Here is a 26,312-nt window from a genome sequence, read left to right on the forward strand (position 1 = left end):
TTTGAATTTAAACTATATTAAATAGTAAAAAATAAAAGTAAATTAAAAATTACTGTACCTTTAAAAAGTGTTCAGAAATCAGTAATGTTAGTTCCTTTATTCCAATTATTTTTCTGGCTAAACTCTGCTATTATTAAATATAAAAATACTGTGGTTTTCACCTCATCCCTACTAGAATAGCTAATGTTAAAAAAATTTGCAAATAAGTGTTGGAGAAGATGCAGAGGAACAGGAATCTTCATATTAAAATGATGCAGCTGCTGTGGAAAATAGTTTGGTGGTTCAACAGAAAAGTAAGAACTGTCTACCATATGACCTGGCAATACCACTTCTAGATATATACCACCAAAAATTGAAAGCAGGAACTTGAACATATATTTGCACATTGATGTTTGGAGCAGCACTCACAATCTCTAAAAGGTGGAAACAATAAAATATCCATCAACAGATAATGGATAAATAAAATGTGGTATATACATGCAATGGAGTACTATGCAACCATGAAAAGGAATGAAGTTTTGAAACATGCTACAACATGGATGAACCTTAAAGACCTCACACTGAGTCAAATAAGTCAGACCTATAGGGATAGATATTGCTTATATAACTAAAATATATAATTCATGGGAGACAGAAAGTAGAGTAGAGGTTACCTTGGCTTGCTGGGAGGTGGATGTGGAGCTAATTCATAATGGGGACAGTGCTTGTATTTGGGATCTCTGGTAATGGATTGTGGTGAGGGTAGCACAACACTGTGAATGTGATTAATCCCACTGAATTGCATGCTCGGAGTGGCCAAGATGAGAAATTCTGTAGTATATTTTTTTCCACAATTAAAAAAAAAGAGAGACTAAAAAGACAATGACAATTCAGGACAATACATGATCTTGGTCTGGATTTAAAAATGGAGGAGAAAAGCCTAAAAGGACACTATTGTGACATATGAAGAAATTGAAATATAGACTTGAGGCTTTATGTCAGTGTTAAAAGTTCTCAAACTTGATGTCTTAAAGTAGCTAATTGAGTGACTATACCTCTTCTTAGGAAATACACATGGAAGTATTAACTGTTCAAAGAACATGATACATATAACCTTAAATCAAATGTTTATAAAATAGATAAATATATGGATAGGCAAGTAGACAGAATGAAACAACAAAAGTGGCAAAATGTTAAGTTAGTAAATCTAGGTGTCTAGGCAGGGACATTAGAGTTCTCTCTATATATTTTGCATTATTTTTGCAACTGTCCTGATTAAGTCTAAAATTGTTTCAAAATTGAAAAGAAAAAGGAAAAAAGAAATGGATAGTTTAGAATGCCTCACACATAGTAAGGCATTTTTGTGAAACACACATACTCACTTAACCGTGTACTTAACCCCAATGTAATATGTATTTTACTTTGGATTTTGATCAAAAAGTTTGAACAGGAACTCTGAAAAGTTTGAATCTAGTGTGTGAATTTGGTGAGAGATGTGATACTTGAGCCTAGACCCAAAGGAAGGTATAACCAATAAAATCAATAATCCTGCTGATAATCACGCAGACACAGTGGTTTCAGAAACTATTATTTTGTATGTCAGTCAACAACTTTTTTCTTCACCCTCCTTGAATCCTCTCCCCATTTCTTTCTCTTTTTCTGCCACCCCATTACATCCCTAACCATTCTAACTTCAAGCACTCTAAGCCTTCATTTGTTTACTATTAAGTACCTGCTACTCTACTCTCCCCAGCAATTCCAACCTACAATTATTACATAATTCCTTCTTATCTCCTGACAAATCTTAAAATCTGCTTGGTTATCCATGTAAAAATTAGCACAAAGACTTTTCCTTGGAACTGCAAATGAATTGCAATCAATATAGGTCTTGAGACAATCCCATAAATGGTCACAACATTCTTAATATTCTGAACCAAACCTCAAGGCTCAAAAGATTAAGATATAACCAATTTAATTCACCCTCTCCTTGTTGGCAAATATAAAAAAATCACACGAATTTAACTATTTACTCTTTGCTCCTCATAAAGGTTTTAATGTAGGCTTTAATTTGGCACGTCCTTTCTAGGTGTCTAGAAATAGTCATTTCAGTTACAAGAGGGAATTAACTTCAAATTCTAGGACATAATAGCCTTGCTTTTAGGTTATTAATTTAGTATTCAAGATAATGTCCAATTTTCTGCATTAACTTGTATATAACAAAGAACAATTTATCTTCCTGATAAATTTGGTAAGATTTTTTACTTATATCTAGAGCTGTGCCAGTACAGTTAGGCACCAGTCATACTGGGATATTTAAATTTACATTGGTTGAAATTAAACAGTCACATATGAAATCCTCAACACTGATATGTAGCTACAGTGCTGATCAAACTGGATGGTGGTTATAGTTTGAGAATAATTTCCTAAGGAACTAAACACTATGAGGAAAAATCAATAGTGCTCCACTGTTTTAAGTGATGTGACTAAAATGTCATCACCAAAGTCGATTCAGCTGATAGCTGAATATCCTTTCCCTTCAATATTTAAATTTCCTGAGAGTGCATCTGTGTTGATAAAAAAGGCAGTCTCAAATAGGGTAGAAAATTATTTGGTCAAAGCTGTTTAAGTACCTAAAATGTCTCTTCATATAACTTTTGATATAAATCATATGAATACAATTACCAAGAACTTTTCAGAGGGTTAGCATCTTGTAAGTTCTCCTACTTATCTGGGAGCAAGGCTGTGCTACTACAGTTCTCAAAGTTTTAGCCTTTTACTAAGTACCATGAACCAGCTGTGTAATAGGGCAAGGGAGAATCTGAACCTATCCACACCCCCACATCTTGGCATTTCATCTATAAAGAAAATCAGCTAATGATAACAAGTAAAAGGATCAATCTTTCAAATCTGCCAGACCTTCTAATCACTTACACCAATAAGATGGTTTTTCTGAAGAGGAATTAATCCCTGACAGCTGTTACCTCTTCCTTCTTAATGAAAGTACAAGTACAGCTTTTGTGCTACCTTGAATGGACAGAAGACTTTCCCATAAGGAGGAGCGACTGTGCCTGTGAGGGAGCACAAACTGGACTTCTAGGGTGATGGTAATCTATTTTTTGATCAGTGTGGTGGTTACAAAGGCATTTCACTTCCGTCCCTCTAAAACAGAATTACTACAGATTAGTGGAGAGGGTGCTGGGCCATCTGAAATGAAGTCTGGAGATAGGACACATGCCTGGGAACTCTGGTGGTCCTGAGAGAGGGGCCAACTGAAGGAAGGCTATATGTCTTCATCTACCAGAGTAAAGTTTACCTAAAAGTAGCAATTTCTAACAGCTCTCAGGCAGATCCTTGGAGAAGCAATGTCACTATTTAGTAATTTGAACTACCTCTCCTGCGACACACACATAATTCACTGATAGTATTCAATGTTCTTTCTCAACTCCTCTTTAAAATTCCCCTTCTCATTCATCTGTCTATTTTATGAGACTTACCTCCTAATTACTCATATATACACCTCTACTTTACCCTGGCAAGCCCACTCAGCTTGCTTTTGGCAATGTCAAATCCAAAGCACAGCTGGTACAATAGATTTCATTTCACCCTCAAGATCAGGACTGGGGAAGTGCATCTCTAAATCTACTTCCCTAAGCAGAACAGTTTTTCTGGTTTTTTTTTTTTTTAAATGCTGCTGGGCAAATGGTGGAGAACTTAGGCTTTTATGTATAAAAGTGATCAGCCCTATTCCACACTCCTTTATAAACCAGCTGAAACTCTGGGCAGAACTATTCAATAGAAACCAGTAAGTTGGTGTTTTTTTTAATAAAAAATAAAAATATTCCCAAGAATAATTAGTATTTTTAAACATTCACTTTTTAAAAAGACCAAGAAAAGAAAAGAAAAGAAAAAGGATGGTCTCTCTCTTTTTTCCTTCCCCTTCCTGAATGGCTAGGGTCTTAAAATAATTCAGTGGAATTTACTGCTCATCTTTTATACTTACTCAGCTTAACTAATGTTTCAGTAAATTTTTCACAGTTGATTGCAACTCGGCATAATAGATGGATGAATTGATGATAAGAAAAGAAGTAGTCTAGCAGCATACGATCATAAACGTCATCTTTGCCCTGAAGGTTAAAGATGATAAAATGGTTGCACTTAAATTGTATAATAAATTAAAGAGCATATTTTGTATGTATTAAGTTTAACTTAAAAGCTGATTAAATATTTAAATTCTTTATAAGAATCTAGTTTTAAACTTCAAATTTCTAGTAATGTTAAGATCTTAATTGTTACAAGTTTATTTTCAATGTGCAAATGCTATCAATTAAGATTACCCATTATTTCTATATACTTTAATAAAATTTATGTAGGGTTTTAAAATGTGACACTTAACAGACATATCAAGAATAGTGGATTAAATTTGTTTTTTGAAATAAATTCTGCATTATTTATGTAATTATTACTACAGTGCTTGTTATTTTAAATATTTTATCTTATACAAACTTCTCTAGTATACTTGGATCCAAAGATGATGGGCAAGGGAGAGTATGAATGATGTGTAAGTGAAGAACAATAAGGGGAAAAACTATTTAAAAGAAATTAATGTTCAAACTAAGATAAATTATCCCATGTCAATGTACTTTTTCTCCATACTTTAAAAAAATTAGTATTATATTAGAATAACCATTAGAGGGCAGGAATCAAACTATTAATGATAAATCTACCAATCAGTGATATTAGAGCCTTAGGTCAAATGAATATATTTTTAAGGGTAGTAAAAGAGGTAAATGATTTTATGGCCAAATTCAAACAGTAAGTACCTAACTTGACTTTTCAGGTTTAGAAATATGACTCAGTTATAATTTAAGTCTAAAATTTTGTCTAGTGACAAATACTATGAATAGTTTTTGAGTGTGGGGGGAAAAACTTACTACTTGTGCTTATTGTTGATTTGGCAAAATATTCAACCAACATTTTAGAGCACTAAAAGGAAAAAGTCCAAATGAGTCTAATCTTCTTAGGATCCACAAAACGGTCACTTAAGTCTAACATACTCATAACTGGCAGAGGGGGAAATTTTTAATTACTTTGTACTGAAGAAACATGGTTTTCCCGGCATCCCAACATACCTTACTGGTTTCCACCATTGTGGGCAAGAGGCACATATTGAGTTCAGGGCGCGGAGGCCGAATATTGCTTTTCCCTCCTATTAGCTTGATATTTTCACGACAAGGAAAATAAGGTCCAAGAGACACTAAGACATTAAAAGTGTACAGTAAGAATAAGTGGAAAAAAATAAACCTCCATGCTTCAGTGTGCAGAAAGATTAAATGCCACCCATATTCAAGTATTGTGTTAGATAAATACATACTTGGTATATTACTGTGATGGTAAGTACAATGGTTGTGCTGTAGAAATGGAACCAGAGTATGAAGAAAGTCATGGGGACTCAAAAGCACAAGTTCCTTGAGGACATCTGAAAATAAAAACACAATTTGGATTTTAAAAAGCTGGAGTAATTTCTACCTGCTACTTTCAAACTCAAAGATCTTGTTGGGGTGACCTGAAGCAGTCTGGCAGCTGGAAGGTTTTTTTTTTTTTTTTCTTTTTCTTCTTCTTTCTTTTTGGCATGGGCAGGCTGTGGGAATTGAACCTGGGTCTCTGGCATGGCAGGTCAGAATTCTGCCCCGGAACCACTGCTGCACTACCCTGGAAGGTTTTAATCAGTTTAAAACTGTTTTAGCTCCTGACACTGGGAGAAATACAGCCTTCTGCTCAATCAAATTTCAATCAGTAGAAATACTAACCACAATAGAGTTATCATTTAAGAGGAGAAGTTAAATATACTTTATTTGTATTTTATTTAATCAAGAGAAGCATCATGAAGTACAGTGAAGAAAATATTAGTGTATACTATTATATCACTCTCTATATAAAATCAACCATAGCAGCCCAGACAGAAACTTAAGGTTCCAAGTTCTTGGGAGATCTAAAGGACGATTTTACTCGTCATGTTTTATGATGGTTCTCATCTTCTAACCACATATGGATAAAAGCTCACAATGACAGGTTACTATTATAGTTACTGGCCGTCAGAGGTTTTTGCGATGCCCTCTTCTCCTCTTGACAGAGAAGTATAAAAATGATGGCCAGTAATTACACAGGACATCAGGCCAACATTGACCAAGACTGTCTGTTCACTCATGACAATCAGTTATGTCATTCTGAGATATTGTAAATAGACAGTTACGGATATAGTCTCCAAAGATCAGGACTTCAAATAATTTCTAAGGTAGTGAAAAATTCAATATAAATTAAAAATGGAGAGTGTGTGCATGTTTTACCAACCACAAATTAACATTTTATAATAAAAATGCAATCAAGGAAAAGGTGAAATATAGAGAGCCTAAGGACTGAGAAATATTCTTTAGGCAAAATAACTCACAGTGAAATAATCACCCAAATGTCAGCTCTATCCTGTAAAAGTTTACACAATTCTACCTTGCTTACATAGTATCATAAGATTTTAGAGGTGTAAGAGACATACAGATAACCTTAGGTCAAACGTTCCAGATATATTAAGTGACCTGTTCATGATCACACACGTATTTACTAGCACTGTTCTCTCAGGACTTATTAGCCAGTATGAGTTACATGTAAGAAGTACAAATGTCTTCCAAATCTTATAGATGTTAACATAAAATATTCCACAAAAATTTCATGCTGTAGGTTTCTATGTATGTGTATTTTCCAAGAAACTTACCTATACAGGCATTTCTAAGTTCTGGAGGGCTATAGGAATTAAGAAGAGTTAACAGTTTATGGGCAAATTCAATTCGCTCCTGCCACTGGATTAATGCTTGTTTCACATCTGCAAATACAAAAAGACATAAATATGCCATTTGAGATAAAACTTCTGCACAACTATTTTCTCTTATAAATTAAAAGAACGCTAAAATAAGAAGTTCAAATTAATTGCATAAATGTTTTTGGTCAAAGTGAAGAGATTCCTTTTGTAATTTATTTACTATTGTTAAACCTACTAAATTTCTTATATACTTTAGTGATGAATATGTTTTACTTTTTAGGAATTTATCTAGGATTAATTTCTAGGAAGCAAATTCCACTTTCTAGTAATTGATATGAAGTTCAGAGATCACACTATCTGAAAGGGACACAGAGAGAGGTATTACATAGTCATCTCTTTGGAAACTAAAAATGACCTATTCTAGGGCATGAGATTTTCTTGGTTTGTCCAGGTTAGGGTGATGGCCCAACAAATCCAAAGTATTTGCAAAACTCCCTTGGGGAAATGGGGAGAAAGAAGGAAATATTTTCAACTTCCCCATCTGGAGAATTTCTGATATTCTTGCAAGCAGTGGGGACAACCAAATCTATAGGCCGAGTCCTTGATCTTGGGGTTCGCTCCTATGAAACTTACTCATGCAAAGGACAGGCTAAGCCTACTTAAAACTAAGCCTAAGAGTCATTCCCCGAGAACCTCTTTTGTTGCTCAGATGTGGCCTCTCTCTCTAAGCCAACACAGCAAGTGAACTTACTTCCCTCCCCCTCTACGTGGGACATGACTCCCAGATATATATTTTGTAAACCTCCCTGGCAAGATGGGACAAGACTGGACCTGGCATTAAGGGATTGAGAAAACTTTCTTGACCCAAAGGGGGAAGAGAGAAATGAAAAAAAAATAAAGTGTCAGTGGCTGAGAGATTTCAAACAGAGTTGAGAGGTTATCCTGGAGGTTATTCTTTTGTATTATATAGATATGCTCTTTTTAGTTTATGGTGTATTGAATTGGCTGGAGAGAAGTACCTGAACAGTAAAGCTGTGTTCCAGTAGCCTTGTTTCTTGACGATGATATAGCTTCTACAATGTGACTGTGGGACTGTGAAAACCTTGTTAAAACACTTTAACTAGGGTACGGACAGATCAGTAAAAACTATGGATAAAAAACAAATAGGGGGAACAAAGCTTAAAATAAATTGGGTAGATGGAAATTCTAGTAGTCAATGAGAGGGAGGGGTAAGGGGTATGGTATGTATGAGTTTTTTCTTTTTCTAGAATGAGGCAAATGTTAAAAAAAAATGATCATGGTGATGAATACACAATTAAGTGATGATATTGTGAGCCACTGATTTTATACCATGTATTGAAGGTTTGTATGTTTTCATGTTGTTTTATTAATTAAAAAAAAAAAAAAAAAAAAAAGACCTATCCTAAGCCTTGGAAGCTTCCAGCTGGAGAACCTTCACAAAATACCCAAACTATTAATGTGCTTGGGAGCATTTTCCAATATCTTTCCTCTTGCAATTACAATGTGCATGCTACTCTGTAGGCAAGCATAAAGAGAATATAAAAGAGCTTTCCAGGGTTACAGCAGAAGGTCATGATGAATATTTCCTAATGGTTAGCTAACTTGGGGCCCCATATTCTGTGCACGAACTAGTGATAAAGACAGTTTCTCTGGGCATGTGGTTTAAAGGCCATATTTCTCTCTTTAATAGTAGTACTAAAAAAAATAGTAAATAGGAATGACCAAACCTTTTCTCTGAAGATATGGGCGTGTAGACTTCAAAACCGAAAGGAATATTGACAGAAGTTCTACTAAGTCTCCAGTCACATGGCAAGCTGTGGCTTCATGATACATCATGTGCAGTGTGTTGAAAGACTATAAATGATTTAAAAAAATTGAAAACTTACTTTCATATTTATTTTCCTGAGCCACAAAATGGTAGTGTTTATCTTCTATGATAGATAGCTTCACATTGAGACTGCATGTACATATGTGTGCAAAGTAATTGTATTCACTTTATCAAAAAGTCAATTTTTCCCATTCAGCTTTTTATAAATAAATAAAACAGTTCTCACATTAAGAGCTCTTACATTCTGTGTACACATTCTAATCTAAAGGAATAATTTGTTTCCTCAACATTTCTTTTTGGTACTGCTATTCTAAGACTGCAAGCCTTAGGGATTACAAAATAGCAGCCAACAACAGGAAGATCAGAGAGAATTGGTAACTGATTTAACTCTCCAGGGCCTCTGTAGAAAGATAATGATGAAATGGCTGTCAGCCATACTCAAAACAGTAGATGTAAAAGCGGTAAAAGAGTTCTCAAAGGCAGGTAGGAAATTAGTTCCTTTGATCATACTAGCATTAAATCTTTTAATTCCTTTAACTGTATTGGCTTATTAAAACTTTAGTTTTTTTCCTTTTCATTTTACACTGAAACATCCTTCTTGTAATCATCTCAAGTCAGTTTCCTGTATCCTATTTACTATTCACAATTCAAAATTCAAAATTCTTAGCCTAGAATCTGTGGCAGTACATAATCTGAACAATGTACTTGTGCAGTATTTAACCTGTAAGCTGTGAGGACAGGAACCATGTCTGTCTTGTTCACTGCCGTATCCCCAGTGCCTAGCACAATGCCTGGCACATAGTAGACATTCAAACATCTGTTGAATGAAAGAATGAAATTCTCACTATTCCTCTTCACAAACCTTTTGTTTTAGCCAAACAGAAATACTTGGTATTTCTCAAACACACCCAATCCTTTCTTGCCTCTGTGCTCATAAAGTCCTTTATCTAAGTACTCTCCCACTTACCTCTGCAAGTCCAAATTCTTCAACAAGCAGTTTGAAATATACTGTACTTCTATTCTATATCATTAAATGAAAAATTATCCTACCTCTTAATTCTCAAGGTACTCCAGGCATATGTACTCTTTTGTCTTCTCCATTATTAGACTAAAGAGTATGATACATAGCTATAGCCTTAAATCATCTCTTACTTGTGGATGTTCAATAAGTATGGGTAGATTGAATGATTTTAACCACCTGTTTCCTATGAAAATGGAAACTCACTGGTTTCCTATGAAAATGTTAATCCCAGCTTCTATATTTTGTCAAATTGGGCTGCTAGGGAACTTACGTGTACTGCTGGTTAAATAACGTGAAATTTGTATGTTTCTATCCTTATTAAAAAAAAGTAAATAAAACTGGTCTCTCTCAAATGATATTGGTTCATATTCAAAATGAGGGTAAAGATGTGGAATTACTTTGAGAAAAAAAGAGTACTCTAAAAACTATGACCTAATTATCCTTGGAATACACGTTAGCATTTACTAATCTTAAATAATTAAAATTCTGTTACCAGTAAAACCGTTTCCCATAAATTCCACAAAACAATAAGTCCTGGAAGAATATTTTCCTACAGTAAAATACAATAAAATATTTACCTCAGTCATCAAGATCAACCCTCGATTGAATAAAACAAGAAGTCTGTCTTCATCAGATTCTAACAGTATTCTGAAGGCACTAGACGAATACATAAATTCTAGTTTGAGATTCTGAACCAGAAAACTTAGGTGATGAAAAAAATAAGCAGATGTAAACTGTCATTTAAGCTCTCTACTTCTACTTTCTTACTTACAGAGAAGAGACTGCTGTATCTGTTTTATGACTAAACAGAAATAATAATTAAATAAGAAAATCTCTAAGTATCTTAGAGAAAAGTTATGTTTATTAATATCCAGTCGACTCTCAATTAATCACAATTGTGGAAAAGACGCATAATGGGATTTTTTAAGTTTCAGTACAAATACTGCTTATTTTCATAACAGGCTTATCTTCTAAATTATGTTAAGTTTTGGATAATAAAGATATATACTTGTATTATCAAAGCATTCACCAGCTGGTTATTTGGAAGAATAATGAGGGGAAAAAATCAAAAATACATGTTGGCCTTAAAAATAATTTAATAGTAATCATCAAAAGCAGCCATTTAACACTTTGTTAGATGCCAGAAACTGCAGTTAAAGAATACAACTGGAAATCTGTCTACTTCAGTGTTGTCTTTGTTTTTTCAAAAAAACAAAAACAAACAAAAAAAACTAACAGAGCTCCAATTTTTTAAAAAAGCAAACTTTAAGTAGTAAACTTTTAGAACACAATGCATTCAAACATGAATGCCAAAAATTCTACAGAACTCTGTCAAAATGTCATAGTGAAAGTACAACTAATTTCATTTAGTGTATTACTAGAATTCAAACTAAAATTCTTTCTGAATAATCTGAAATAACCCTATCTTGGGTAATTGATTAGCCCAAGATACTATAATGAAGTCTCAAGAAAGCTTTGCAAAAAATTTTGTGCATAATAAAGGACATCATCTTCAAGTCTTAGATATAATATACTGAACATTTTAAGAAATTAGCCTGAACTCTATTTCTTCATGTAAAGAGAAAGAAGTGTAAAAGATTCTTTTAAAGTAGTTCATTGACCTCTGTAGCTCTGAACAATTAATTAACTGTAAAGATAATGGATCCTTATAATCTAAAGTTATACCTATCCAAAGATGGAAAAGGCTGCTTCTAGGGACCTCTGGAACTGAAATATCGAAGCATTAAGTCAGGATGATAAGCCATAAATAGCAAGATTCAAACTTTAGATGGAAGATCGTATATTAAGGTTCTTCCAATCGTAAAATTCTATAATTCTGATAAAATATATACACACACAAACTAAAAACAAAACTATTTAAAAGCAACTCATTAACTTTGAAAACTATAAACTTTTCCAAGAAGGCTAATTGTGTAATTGCATCCCCCCACCAAACCTTGAAGAATGAACAAACTTTCAGTTATAAATTATTTAAATTATACCTCTTTTAGTGTGAAGGGGATTATCCCCATTCCCTCCCTCACCTGGTCAAAAAAAAACAATAAACGAAACAAAATAGAAAACATCTTTCTACCTTATTAAAGTAGTCCAGCAGGAGCGGCCATCTAAACAACGTAAGTAACAACTTATGGTTGTTTTCTTGAATTGTTTAATATCTTCCAATTCTTCTTCTCTCATGTCTGGCCTCTGAGCTATAAACAGCTGCATCAGGTTAAATAATTCTTCTACTGCCTAAAAAGGCAAATAAGCATTATAGTAATCTTTTAACCTTATAAAATTTTAAAATGTCTGCTTATTTCTCAATGTTATACTCCTTAACCAGCACTTAAATTTACATAAATAAATGAGATTACACTACCATTCAGGAATACTTGTCATAAAATTAGAAAGGAATTCTATTTTTTTTTCCATTCCCAAATTCTAAAAATATGGAATGCTTCATGAATTTGCATGTCATCCTTGCGCAGAGGCCATGGTAATTTTCTCTGTATCGTTCCAATTTTAGTATATGTGCTGCTGAAGCGAGCCTGGGAATTCTATTTTTAACAGATTAAATGAAATACTAAAAGTAATCAAAATAATCTTAAAACAGAATCTGAGAAGATTGAAAACTACAAGTAAATATAGTTTGTTTTTAGTCTTCACACTGTTTTATATTCAACATTGTATTTATTTATTTATTTTGCATGGGCAAGCTCTGGGAATCGAACCTGGGTCTCTGGCATGGCAGGTGAGGATTCTGCTATGGAGTCACCATTGCATCACCCCTTAACACTTTTAAAAGCACTAGTTTTGTGACTTCAACTGCAGGTCTAGGTGTATATGTTATACTAATCCCCTTTAATAAATGAGGATCATTAGTTTATCAAAAATATTTTTAACCTCTAAATTACACCTTAAACTACTACTGAGAAAATCCTTTGTGCCAACATCTGAATGACTTTTCTAGATTCAATTCAATTTACCTGATGGGTGAAATGTGGGAGCTAATATTTAGTAAAATCACTACCTGTGATTTTATAAACTCATTTAATCATTGTATGCTGGCAAAGAGTTGTTCTTCTAAACATATTTGTCAATGCACTTGTAAGTTGAACTTTTCAGCTTCATATTTTCATGCAAAAGTTGATTTAAGCACTATTTTCATGAAAATCTACAACAGATCTACAATAAAGGATATATTTCACAAATATCAAGGACAAGAAACATTATTATGAGGAAAAACATTCCAACTCACTTAGCATTTTTTTGGTCAAAGGTATATTTAACTATGGAATCACATTTACTAAACGAATCAAATATTATTATGTGAATATGATAACTATAAACCCTGTCCCAACTCCATCACAGTGAGACAGATAATCTCATTTCTTTTCTTCTTCTGTATTCTTAAACCCTTGACTTTGAACCTCTTTCAGTATTTAATACATTCATTTTTTTCCTTACATTTTAGTCATCCTAACATTCTTAACGGAAAATTAGGTCTCTCTTTCTCGGTCACAGATTCTTAACTCATTACATCATCTGTAAAGGACAGTTTAAGCAGAGTCCTGCTTTCAAAAGGAAAAGCAGTAGTACAGCATACAATTCAAGGATGCCAATACTTAATTAAGCACCCTCCACTGTACTGATGTGATTGTATTATTAAATTAACATCACTGACTTGAAAAAACATTATCCCTGTCTCCCACCACTATTTAGCAAACAAATTCCTATATTTACAGGTTGTGGCCTCTGGGTTCATAATAGCCTGAAAGAGAGTACTGTACAACCCCCACCCCCACCCCACAACCCCTTCCCAGATTTAAACTCTCTTGATATAATCTAAGTTTGCTGCAATGAAAAGACAATATCCGGAAATGACAGCCTTACATGAAGGAAAACAAAATTAATATAAAACCTCTAAAGAGTTTGCAGAGAAAAAGAAAGCAGATTTTGACCACGTATACTTGTATTCTTATAGACTTTTCTAACATTTACTTGAATATAGTTTAAGTAAAAATAATTGGGAACACTACTAACTTAAGATAAAATACTCATAGCTCACAGTTTAGCATAACATGTACTTCTTGATAATGAATATTTCATTTTGAAATAGTAAAATACTCTTCCTTAAAACTATATCATAGCCCGCCTTCCATGCAGGAGACCTGGGTTCGATTTCCGGACCATGCACCACACCCCCCCCCCCAAAAAGAAAACTATACCATATAAGTCAACTTTTTTGTTAGTTGACTTTATAAAATGACATTTTTATAAAAGCACAAATTAAAATAGTTAAGTTCTAGAAGAGATAAAATTTTAACTTCAACTTAAGAAAAATTATCCACATCCTTATCAATTTTATATGTATGTTCAAGATTAAAAGAAAAATAAACATTTAATCCTTAAGAGAGAATGGTTAACGTGAGATTATGCTTCTATATTTTGCTACCATGTCTCACAAGGGTAAGAACAGGTATTTCCAATCAATTTGAGGATACAGATATAATAGCATCAATTTTACTCACTCCAGGGTATTGGCTGGCATGTGGTGTAAGATTCTTAAAGGCCCACTGGATGTTCTGGTGTGAAGCCAGTTGTCGTGTGAATGCAGGAGACTGCTCACAGCAGAGCCTCAGGATGCCGTAGTAGGCAGGCAGCATCCCACGGTTAAAAAGCACCACATCCTGATCATCATGGTCAGCAAGGATGTAATTGAAGGCAATGTTCTTGGTTACCACTGGGTTCTGAACAATAAGGCGGATATTCTCTGGACAGTCAGCACACACATTGTACCAAAATGAAAGTAAAGCCTGTTTATTGTGATTTGTAGCTATTGCTGGCTCAGAAAGTTTAGGCTGGAAAAGGTTCCACAAATCCATGAAATATGTGGAAAACATCAGCTTCTCAGTTTTGGAAATTAAACAGTAAGTCATAAAGCTAAAATAGGGCACTAGCTTTGTAGTGCCATGAACAGCAGCATCAACATAAAGTTTGGCTCTTGAGAGCAAACCAAGGAGCACGTTGTAGACCTGATGTAAGACTACTGTTGTGTCTGGACTGAGTGGAAGGTCACGGGTTGGGATGTGCAAAGACCTTGTTGACCGGAACATCTGGCGGAATGAATTGCTTGGTATAAGGGACACCAGAAGATAAGCTGCAGCTATAAAATGTAAAACACAACTGTCAGATCCTTACAAGATATAAAATAGACTGAAGAGCAGTCATTAAACACAAAGCCACTCTTTTCTTTAATAATTAAAATGAATAAAAATTAAGGGACAAGGAACATCTCTCAATATCTTTCTGCTTTGCAGAAAAAGCCCACAGGCTGATGGAAACAGACACCTTCCATTCTGCCATGGTTATTTCTAGATGACAATAACAATGGCATTAGAAGAAATAGTTTTAGATCTCTTCTGTTTAGCTTCCCAAAGATATAGGATTTTCCCACTTATTTTATCATTCATTCCTTTTGGAAAGTAGTAAGGTTTAACAGGAAAACAGAAGACCTACCCAAAGCATGTCTGCCATTTAATGTTTTTCGTTCTTAGTCTTCCTTCTCACTTACCCAATATAGAAAATTGTAAAATAATCAAATAGAATGAAATCTTCTATCTAAAAGTCCCTTCTCATATACTATATAAGATTATACATACACTAATTATAGAATATTAGTTTTAGAAAACCTAAGTCATCTAGGCTAACAACCTGTACTCAAATCTCCTTCTTCAACATACCAGTAAAATATTAATCTATGCTATAATTGTGGAAAGTTAATGACTGATTGGTTGATTCTACTTATGAAAGCAGTTGACATTGTGCTAGGTGCTTTATATATATCCTACCTCATCTAATCCTCACAATCATCCTGGAGCAAGGTGATGCTATACTGAAAAAATCTAATTCTTGCAGAAGACCAAGGTCACACAGCTAAGACAATAACAAGAACTGCTAAAATTTACTGAATGAGAACATACTTCATTCAATACTACTTTTGAATGAGAACATACTACTTTTATTATCCCCACTATCACACAGGAAGAATACCCCCAGATAGTATGGTTAATGGAAGAGGTGGGATTCAAAAGCAGACAGTTAGATATGCTTATGACATCTATCACAATGGTATTTTTCTTTTCTCTAAACATTTTCAGTCATTTATTAAAATTATTTATAGTATTTTAAAATATTTTTTATAGCTTTTCTTCTATACATGAGGCTTTAAATCTTATTTCAAGTTATGTTTATTCCATACTAATGTGGGGACAATTTTTTTAATCTGTATTATATCAAGAACACTTTTTCATGTTACTACACACAGTCATTACTATTATAATTTTAAAAGTGGAATGTAACAATTTCCTAATTTTTCAACATTTAGTATTTCATTTTCACTTATAAAGAATGCTGCTAGGCATCTATATATTAAGTGATTTACCTATATTAGAATCATGGAAATGGTATTTTTTAGTTAAAAAGGGCCTACAAATAAGTAAACAAAAAGAGCCTAAGATTTTTAAGGAGCTCAGTATATAACATTCAAACACCTTACACAGGGTTGTATTAACTTCCAATGTCACTGCCATGTATAAGAATGCCATCTCCTCAGCACTATCATGAATACAGTGTTATATTCAAGTATATGGTGTTATACTCAAAGTATAACATCTTGAGCTAAGAAAACTTTTATCTTGGTTTGGCTTAGCTTTTTAAATAATTTTCTTCCTTTTTTTAATTACTCTTCTATGGTTGGGGTCAGAACATGAATGCCAGCCAGCACACAGCAGCTCTAACAAATATCCTATTACTGTGGAGTTAACTAAATTGACAGAAAAAACTAGCCCAGGAATAGAATGCTAACGCCAATACCAATCCACGTTCCCCTCCACTGTAAAGTGCTTTTCTCAAAGAAAATTTTCATTTAATTTTAGGATAGTTTCTACTGGTATATTTTATATTGCTATATTATATCACTAGTATGTTTGTCAAGCCAAGAAAGCAACACTGCCAAATGACTATTAACTAAACAACACTTAGATTTCACTAGTTTTGCCTTCCTGTGCTCTTTCCGTTCCAGGATCCCATCGAAGACACCACATTTATCATTATATCTTCTTAGGCGACTCTTGGCTGTGACAATTTTTCAGACTTTGTTTTGGTGATCTTGAAAGTTTTGAGGAGTATTGGTCAGGTATTTTGTAGGATGCCACTGAATGTGGGCTTATTTGATAAGATTTTTTGGGGGAGGAAGACTACAGAAGTAAAGTGGCCTCATCACATCTTACCAAGGGTATATGCTATCAACATGACAGAAGTAAGTGATGATGTTCATCTCCTTAATCACATGGCTAAAGAAATGTTTATCAGTTTTTCCACTGTAAACTTCTTACGCTCCCTCCCTCCCTGGCTTTAGAAAGAAGTCACCAAGTTCCCCTAAGTGTTGGGGAGTTAAATTCCACCTTCATGGGTGGTGGTGCAGGAGTAGGTATCTACATAAATTATTCAGAATTCTTCTGTATGTGAAATTTGTCTCTTCTCCCATATTTATTTATTTATATCAATATAGACTCACAGATATTTATTATTTACTTTGGCTTATAATTCAATGATACTTAATTTTATTGCTCAAATTTTCCAGCTTTGGCCACTGGGAATTATTTCAGATTAACTCTATAACCCTTTGACACCACTCCAATTATTGTTTGCTCTTCTTTGAGTACTCTCTTACTTTCTGGCACTACAAGAGGCTCATCTTGCATGTTCATGCCCAAACCCAAGAATCAGCCATTTGTCCAAAGAACTGTGATTGCTTTGATTGTGAGAATGGTGTATAGAAACCAAAATCTGGGAGCTAGATGTGCTCACTGCTACTGGGATGTCACTGTTTCTATGCCTTCTCAGCAGACAAAATTAAGAAATACATTTTTAATGAGTAAATTCATTCATTAAGGAAATTTTTAAAATTAACTTGATTTGATTTTAAGAAGTAAACATATTCTTCTCTGTGAAATAGCTTTTTGTTAGGTGTCTTCCAAGATCTTTAACTTTTTATCAGCTTGATTATGATAAAGGTTTTTTTTTTTACTTACCTACCATAATTTTGTGAATATTTTCTCTCATTTTTTAAATTTGTCTTTATAACTACTTTATTCTTAGTCTTCTCATGAGCTACCTTTAAGAGAAGATCTCCTGCCTTTTCACTCTCTTCACTAAAGCTGATCATACCTTACCACTCTATTAAGCAAAAAGATAAAACAAAATTGGTAGTGGTAGTAGTGTCACCTAAGAAATAACCTATCCTTAAAAAAACAAAAACACTGTCATTTGTTCCCACATACTCTGCCCTTGAAGAAAACTATCTCAAGCATCTTTGTGTTATATAATAATGGGAATGTTGTGGTTACCTTAAAAAAAAAAAAACCCTTGGAACAATAACAACAACAAATGTTCTGTTAAATTTTGAATTTTTGACTTACAAGTCCTGACTCTAGGATAATTGTGAGCCAAAAGAAACCGCTCAACCCAGTTTTCCATATTTTGTAGAACCCAGCTGTGTGCCAGTTTATTTCGGGGTGTCTGTACTGCCAACCAATCCAGACACTGAGAAGGATTGTATTCAATCACCTACAAATAAAATAAGAAGAATAGAATATAAGGTCAATATATATGAGCAGTTACTTTTAAATTTTAATTTTGGTATATGCCTTTACATATTTAAACCTAATATAAGATTTCTAAGAAACAGAGAGCAAAAGATTTTCAACCATGCCTTTTACCTCATTTTTAAGGCTACTTACTTTTATCAACAGGTAATGTTCAGGAGAATTCGTCATTAATTTACAAAATAAATTTAAAGTAATCAATGACTCTAACATAAGACAAATATGAGAAGCATGACTCCTAAGTCTTAAGTTTATAAATTTGTTTAAATGTAGTTTTAATTTGCTAAAACTTCTCATCTTTACTCTTTATATTCCATGCCCAACTTAATATTTATAAGTGAGAATGAAAAGTGGCTCACTGCACTGTTGTTTCCATTTTTTCCATGGGAAAAAATCAGGAATCTAGAAGACGGGTCAGCAAACTATGGTCTATGGGGCAAATTTTGTGGCCACCGTTTTTGTTAAACACAGTCACGTCTATTCTTTACATATTGCCTGTGGCTGCTTTTGTGCTAAAATGACAGAGTTGATTAGTTGCAATAAGAGACCATAAGGACCACAGAAGTCTAAAATATTTATATTTGGCCCTTTTTGGAAGAAGTTAACAATTTAGAGGGTGGGCTTTTCCAATACTCAATAAGCAGAAATTTTCTGACCTTAGGAATAACTCTGGAAGAAGAGTAGTAGTCAGTGCATCTCAACCATTTCTGTCAACTGCTGAGAATACTAGATCTATTCATTATTTCCAGGGTTCCAAACTTCAAATTGGTTGAAGCTTGTTTATAACTCCACGAAAAAGTCTTTACAACATTTGGGAGACTAGCCAAGAACTCTTTTTTTCCCCATTAACCTGTAGTCAAAGCTCCTTCTACCCTGGACCTGTGACTTACTGAAACCATTTTGGGGTACCCAAGAATGAAGACTCTGGTACTTAAAATGGTCATGACTATATTATAAAAATAAAATCCTCACAAAAATGAATATTGAAAACATCTGCTGCAAAACTTACCTCCCATATCCTCTGCAGAATATAAGAAGCAAAGGGAGGCATTCCTGGCGGCCCACCAGCAAACTCCATCAGCATAGTTAACAATTTAAAGAAAGGATTGGCTGCCTGTAAGAAACATACATGACTGTGTATTTCTATCAATTTGATCTATTTCTTTCATGCGGAAAAAACATATATACTCTTTTACACATCATATTTAAATCTTTTGTGCTAAGTTAGCAGTGCTCAGCTGCATATGAATCCACAATATCAAAATGTACAAGATCAGCTACAGCATACCGAATAAACTGTGTAGGAGCCACATGTAAAAGAAAACACATCTTTTTCTGGAGGCCAACTGTATTTATTGGGGGAAAAAACCTTTTTGCTGTTATTGAATGTCCTATTAAAAAATGTAAGATTAGAAGTTTCCTATAGTGACCTCTGTTCTCTGAGGAGTAATTTAAATTAATATTTGACATGTTAAATTAGCATAGTAACATTAAAAAAAAAACATTTTGGACAATATTATATTTTGTTTGCCATACATTTTCTCCACCTATGCAGAGCTCTGGTTACTCTTTTATTCTTGAGCACAATTATGATAAATGTTTCAAACCAAATGGCTTTAAAGCTTAAGCATCTAGGTGGCTCTCTGATAAATTCAACTTATATGTATATTTAGAATTCATTTGGAATATATTAGTGATAAGCCATGAAGAATTAATTCAGTTTATTCAATTTTATTCAAGTTATACATTTAAATTAACAAATATCTACTTACCTCAGGAGTCAACTTTGCTATTGAAGTGAAAAGCATAGACACAATCTATAATAAAAAGAGTTTTTTTTTAGAATTTTCCTTTTAAAATCATCAAATAAGGGTAAGACAGTTTCTCAGCACTTACGTGTTCTGCGAGTCGATTATTGTATCGACAGAGACTGAAAATCAGATTACAAGTTTGTCTTATATTGATGCCATCACGAATATGTTGAAACAAGAAAGGAAATCCCTGTTAAAAGCAAAGGTTGCTCATATAAGAACTGTTACATTACTATTTTTGTGAAGATCAAATTGTGTAATATAGAAAAGATATTACCTTTCCTCCTGTTAATGCTGCCATGTCAGTTTGTGATAATGTCAAATGCCTGAAAGAAAACATCAGCTGAAATAAGTTTTTCTTCCCTCTTTTCTACTTTATAGCTGTTTGCTTCATGACATGTACCAACTACCAACTCAATTATAACTGTAGGGTCCACCATCATTAAATGAGTTTTTAACTTCCTGCTTAGCTAGACTTTCTGCTAAATATCTTCTATAGAATTTTTAAAATTCTAGGATTGAAATATAGAATCCCGAATTTCCTTTATTTTCATTTAATTGACTCAATATTTTAGTATATTGTGTAATACTAGGATGGGTTTAATTTCACTTGGAACTTTTTGTGACATGAGAATCTTCAAAGCCAAATAAACTTTAAGAAATACTAGAAAGGTTTCAAACCTCCCAGTTAAAAAAGACTTTTTTAAAAAACTTTTATTATAGAAAATTTCAGACACATATAAAAAGAGAGAAAACAGTTGAAAGTATCTCATTATTCAGTTACAAATTTACCAATTCATGGCCAATCTTGTTTCATTTGTACCCCCTCCACCCACTCAATAAATTCCTCCAGGACTATTCTGAAATAAATTTCAGAGGTTATCATTTCACCCAGAAGTACCTCATATATATCTCTAACAAAAACTTTTCAAAACATAAACCCAGTACCATTATCACACCTAAAATAAATCAACAATATCTTACTACCATACAGTATCTACTCAGTGTATAAATTTCCCCTAGTTTCTTAAAAATTTCTTATAGTTAATTTGAGTCAGGATCCAAGTAAGGTCTATACATGCTGCAATTGGTTATGTCTCTTAAATCTGTTTGTGAACTATTAGTGTCCTCTCCCACTTTTTTTATTTTGCAATTTATCTGTTGAACAAAAAAGGTTGTTTGTTCTATATAGTTTCTCACATTTTATATTTTGCTGATTGCATCTTCATGGTACTATTTTAACCTGTTCCTGTTTACGTGCATTTCTGATAAATTGGAAGTTAGAGCTACAGACTTGATCAGATCTAGGTTTGACTTTTTAATCAAGAATAATTTATAGGTGGTGGTGTGTGCTTTCATTAGGAGGCAAACAACAGAGGATGGTTTCTCTTTTGTAATGTATCAGCCATTGATGATCATTGCCTAGATTCAGTATTTCATTTGAGGTTAAAATAAAGTGATACTGATTCCAGCATTCCTTACTTTATTAGCTCATATTAATGTGAAGAACTTCCCTTCATCCACCATTTAGTTGTCATGAGATGGAATTCTTATAGTTAGTATAAATACTTCATACTGTCTCTTTATCCAAAATAATGATTTGGTTCCCCAGTGTCCTGCAAAAGTTGCTAATGAGTTTATTATTATTTTTAATTTTGTTTTTAGGTATCATTATGAACTCATGGATTTAAATATCCTTGATGTGTTTCAGTCCACTGCAATTATTATTACTATTACTGATGCTCAAATTGTCCAAACTGTGACCAGTAGAAACCTTCTTCAGTTGGCTACTGACTCCTTTTAACATGACCTAGTAGGCTTTGATAACTTCCGTGCTTTTCAGAATAAGAAAATACTCCAGTTTTCCTTTATTCATTTCTTGCTGCAGACATAGAATTGGCCATTTTTCCAAGGAATGGTGATGTCCAGGGATCATAATGAAGAGACCAAGGGAACTTACTGATTTGGGGTTGGACAGGGTCTCTAGGCCTTCCCCCCAAACAGAGGTAGGTATTTTTTGTTTAAGACAAAACACATCATGAATTTTCTCTGATAGTCATAACTATAGTTGTAAATAATAATTAATACTTATACTGATAGTTCCAATTCAAATTTACTTTTAAAGATATTACATTAAAAAAAACTAAAATTTCATATTTGTGTACTGTTTTATGCCAGAACCTTGGTTTCTAATGACATAAAAAACAACCTATTTGCTTATGCTATAATGTACATATAATATATAGCTTTGGAATAATTCAGTTATAGTACTACCAATATAATTACAAAAACCTCTTAGGATAAAAGTCCTTTTTGTTCTTCGTGCATATACCACTAGGAATTTATAATTAAAAAAACATATTTTAAAGTCACTTCAAATAATGCCTCTTTGATGGCAATGCCAACAGTTGAATATATAATTAGGTTCATTTATTTCATTCTACTTTGATTTTTAGGTACTGTTTTTTATTCATTAATTTATAATTATATAAGACATATGAGTTCAAAGTTAAATTTACAAAATAAAACAATATATCATATTCAAAGAAGTCAAGCTTCCATTCATACCTCTTCTACCCTATTTTCCTCCTCCCCCAGAAGTTTAAATCAATCCCCAGAAGATTTATTAGTCTTCTGTTTGAAAAGACAAACGAACACTGAAAAACTAAACAACTTCACACACACACATGTTCATAGCTGGTTTTTCTTAAACAGGAACATACTATGTACACTTTTTCCACCTTGCTTTTTTCACTTAATATATTCTAACAATCTCTCCACTGCAGTACAGATATATTCTTTTTTTCCTGGCTGCAGAGTATTCTATTGAGCAGATGTCCTGTTTATTCAACCAGTTCCTTTTTGATGGGCATTTGGGCTGTCTGTGTAGTCTTTTGCTATTACAAATACTGCTTCAATGAATAGATTTGGACTTGCATTTTTCTGTATTTTTACCAGTGTTTTTTTGAGATAGATTCCTAGACATGGGATGGTAGGATTAAAGGATAAATGCACATATAATTTTGCTAGATATTTTACTGTTGTTTCTTCAACTTCTAACATGAATCAGAGGCAAAACAGTTTGGTACAAAGGATTGAAATACTTATGCCACAAGGTGATGAAAGTGGTGTTATTATGGAAAAAGAATTACATAATAAAAAATATTGAATTAATAGCAGCAGAACAATTATGTAACAGGAACAAAATCAAACATGCTTTAAGCATTTTGAATGTTGGAACATTTCACCTTTCTGAGCGAGACTGTTCAACCAAAAGAGCAACTAAAGCTATCATCTTTTCAAGGGCAGCTGGCCTGTATTTTTCTTCTGCCAGAGAGAGGATATCTTCTTCCTCCTCCTCTTCTTCCCCTTCCTCCTCTGATAACACTTCAACTTGTGTCTAGAGTGGAACAAAATTCAATTTCAACACGGTATTGGCTTTAACTTTTATCTTGAGAGCAAATAATCTGATTTTTTATATATCTATGCAGGTTGACAGTGATAGGAACATATGTCATGAAAAACAACCACTGAAAGCCCTAAGCCTAACTTAAAACACAGTTTAAACCATATTCAGGACAATTTTAGACTTAACGGTAGGATGGTAAAGGACAATGATTCTCAATATTGTAACTGTTTAACCTTGCTTAAAAGTGATAAATCCTTTAATAAATTCTTTTATTTTAAATAATCAAGTCCCTTGGAAGATACTTAAGACCAGCTACTTAAGTTCTGGCAGGTTCTCAAACTTAATAACAAAGGACTTAAAATATATGATTACCAAAAATGTTCAGCAAAACAATCTGCTGTTGCTAGGATGCCAAAGTAGACAGCCGTTTTACCTAACTTATCTGCTCTGTTCCAAGGTCCTATCTTTCTTATCGCCATTAAAATTACACTGAAAACATTAACCATCTTAGACCCTTAACATTACCTAATTTTAGGGTTGGAAGTGATGCGAATATCTAATGACATAAACTACTAAAAACATGCCCTTCAAATCCCTTATGTGACTGTACTTACATTTTCAGGTCCTTTAGTTCCCATGTAAAAATGTACCATTGTAGATATGGCTTGCAATGAAAGCAAAAACTGGCTCTAAAAATAAAAATACTGGTTAAAAAAAATAAAATAAAAATAATTGAGGTCTAAATATGGAATATAAGAACATAATACAAGAAGTAAACAAGATACAGTCTCACCTCTTCTTCACCCATTTTGGCAAATTCGTAAAGAAAGGCAAAATACTCTGTAAGATGTTTACTGTGAGGTTTTACACCATGTTCCATAATTAATAATAGAGTTCTCACAAATCGAGTGACACATGAACGGCCACCAATATCTTCTACTGAAGCATCCATATCATCCGACCTTAAAACACAATTTAACATAATCTTAATATGATGATGTCTGAGGATAGATATCAGATGGGAAGTAAATTATTTTTGAAACATGAACTTATCTCTTTTAAGTCTGTAATGAGTACCCATTTCAATAAATTAGTACTATGTTGGATTCCAATTATTCTGACTGGCTAAATCAAGTCAAACAAAAAGATTAAGTCATGAAGTTATGTGTAGAGGATTTTGAAGATGGACTTAATGAAAAATCAAGTAAAAAAAAAAGTCTTTCCCTCCTGAATTCTATTATTACAGATATACAGAAGAACTTAAATATTTCAGAGTTGGTATTTAAAAATACCTTGTAGGTAGATTATAAAAAAGCTTAAAAGTATACAGGCCACGGTGCCTTAGCAGGCAGAGTTCTCCTCTGCCGTGCTGGAGACCTGGGTTCGATTCCCCTACCTGCCCATGTGCAAAAGAAAAAAGAAAAAAGAAAAAAGCTGAAAAGTAAAATGTTTAAAAGGTACTTCTTACCCATCTTCAATTCCTGGCTGTAGATAGAGGTGAGCATGTACAGGCCTAAGTCTCTGAATTACATGGATACACAAACGCTGAAACATCTATAAAGGGAAAAATATAACAATATATTTTTATTGTTATAAAATAAAACATTTTGTTTTTTATATGACATAAAGTAATAAAGGCAGTGAGAAATTAACATGATTCAAAATTCCTTGCCAACTATTTATATTCTGCTCGCAGATTATCTTTTAACATTCTAGAGTTTTCTTAGGGCTTCAGACTGATGATGTGAGGCAAAGCTAACTTGAAAACCACAGGCAGTTTTATAACAGGGGAAGGTAACAACAACAAACTATAGTTTCAGTAACAGAGATTACCAAAACAAAACTTCACAAAACTTTGTTAACTAGGAGTTACAGAGAAAAGAAGGTATTTCTTCATCCCTATCAGAAGAATGGAGTTGGGCAGGACAGCTGTTTATCAGAGGGTGAATGTCTAGGAGAGGGAAATATGGTAAGTTTACCCAAAAGAAACACGGATTAAAAATGGTCAGGTAATTATCCAAAGAAGATATATGAATGAACAATAAACACATGAAAAAATGCCTAACATTGTTAGCTATTAGGGAAATACAAACCAAAACCACAGTGAGATACTACTTCACACTCATCAGGACGGCCACAATAAAAAAGCCAGACAATAACAAGCGTTGATAAGGGTATAGAGAAAGTGAATTCCTCATACATTGCTTGTGGAATATAAAACAGCCATTACACTACCAAGACAGTTTGGTAGCTTCTCAAAGTGTAGTTCTGAGAAATATATAGTAACCATATGATCCAGTAAATGTACTCCTAGGTATATACCAAAAAGAAAGGAAAACATTTCATCCACATAACAAATGGCACATGAATATTTATAGTAGTATTATTCATAATAGCCAAAAAGTGGAAATATCTCAATGTTGTTCAACTGAAGAATGAAAAAAACAAAATGTGGTATATTCATACTAAGCAATTAAAAGTATTCAGCAATAAAAAGAAATGAAGTGCTTGTTTATGCTTCAACATGGATAAACTTTGAATAAATTATATTAAATGAAAGAAGCTAGTCACAAAAGACCACATACTATATGAAAATGAAATGTCCCGAATAGGCAAATCCACAGAGATAGAAAGTCGACTTGTGGTTGCCAGGGGTTAGGGAGTAGAGAAGAAAATGGGTGTGCCAACTAATGGGTATGGGGTGTCTTGTGTGTGTGTTTGGGGATGGGGGGGTGAGATGAAAATGTTCTAAAATTAGATAGTGGT

General features: G+C 33.4%; 1 protein-coding gene and 1 non-coding gene across 8 annotated transcripts in view; both read right to left on the reverse strand.

Moving 5' to 3' along the window:
* Nucleotides 1–26,312, reverse strand: part of USP34 (ubiquitin specific peptidase 34) — a 318,270-nt gene that overhangs the window by 9,990 nt on the left and 281,968 nt on the right. For 6 of the 7 annotated variants that reach the window (XM_077134328.1, XM_077134324.1, XM_077134325.1 and 3 more), the window contains 18 exons: nt 25,015–25,100; nt 24,340–24,508; nt 24,161–24,235; nt 23,386–23,537; nt 20,415–20,463; nt 20,223–20,327; nt 20,099–20,143; nt 19,336–19,440; nt 18,141–18,288; nt 14,190–14,824; nt 11,753–11,910; nt 10,236–10,314; nt 9,358–9,453; nt 8,536–8,662; nt 6,743–6,850; nt 5,351–5,455; nt 5,109–5,233; nt 3,980–4,103 (listed from right to left, as the gene is read on the reverse strand). In XM_077134328.1, the coding sequence (XP_076990443.1) occupies nt 3,980–4,103; nt 5,109–5,233; nt 5,351–5,455; nt 6,743–6,850; nt 8,536–8,662; nt 9,358–9,453; nt 10,236–10,314; nt 11,753–11,910; nt 14,190–14,824; nt 18,141–18,288; nt 19,336–19,440; nt 20,099–20,143; nt 20,223–20,327; nt 20,415–20,463; nt 23,386–23,537; nt 24,161–24,235; nt 24,340–24,508; nt 25,015–25,100 (2,491 nt within the window). The remainder of the gene's footprint in view (nt 1–3,979; nt 4,104–5,108; nt 5,234–5,350; nt 5,456–6,742; nt 6,851–8,535; nt 8,663–9,357; nt 9,454–10,235; nt 10,315–11,752; nt 11,911–14,189; nt 14,825–18,140; nt 18,289–19,335; nt 19,441–20,098; nt 20,144–20,222; nt 20,328–20,414; nt 20,464–23,385; nt 23,538–24,160; nt 24,236–24,339; nt 24,509–25,014; nt 25,101–26,312) is intronic. The other variant, XM_077134327.1, reaches the window with a different exon arrangement.
* On the reverse strand, nt 12,102–12,204 carry LOC143661861 (U6 spliceosomal RNA). The gene has a single exon (XR_013164898.1). It is a non-coding gene; the product is annotated as a U6 spliceosomal RNA (small nuclear RNA).

Source organism: Tamandua tetradactyla, chromosome 17 (assembly GCF_023851605.1).
Source record: "Tamandua tetradactyla isolate mTamTet1 chromosome 17, mTamTet1.pri, whole genome shotgun sequence".
Lineage (NCBI taxonomy): Eukaryota > Metazoa > Chordata > Mammalia > Pilosa > Myrmecophagidae > Tamandua > Tamandua tetradactyla.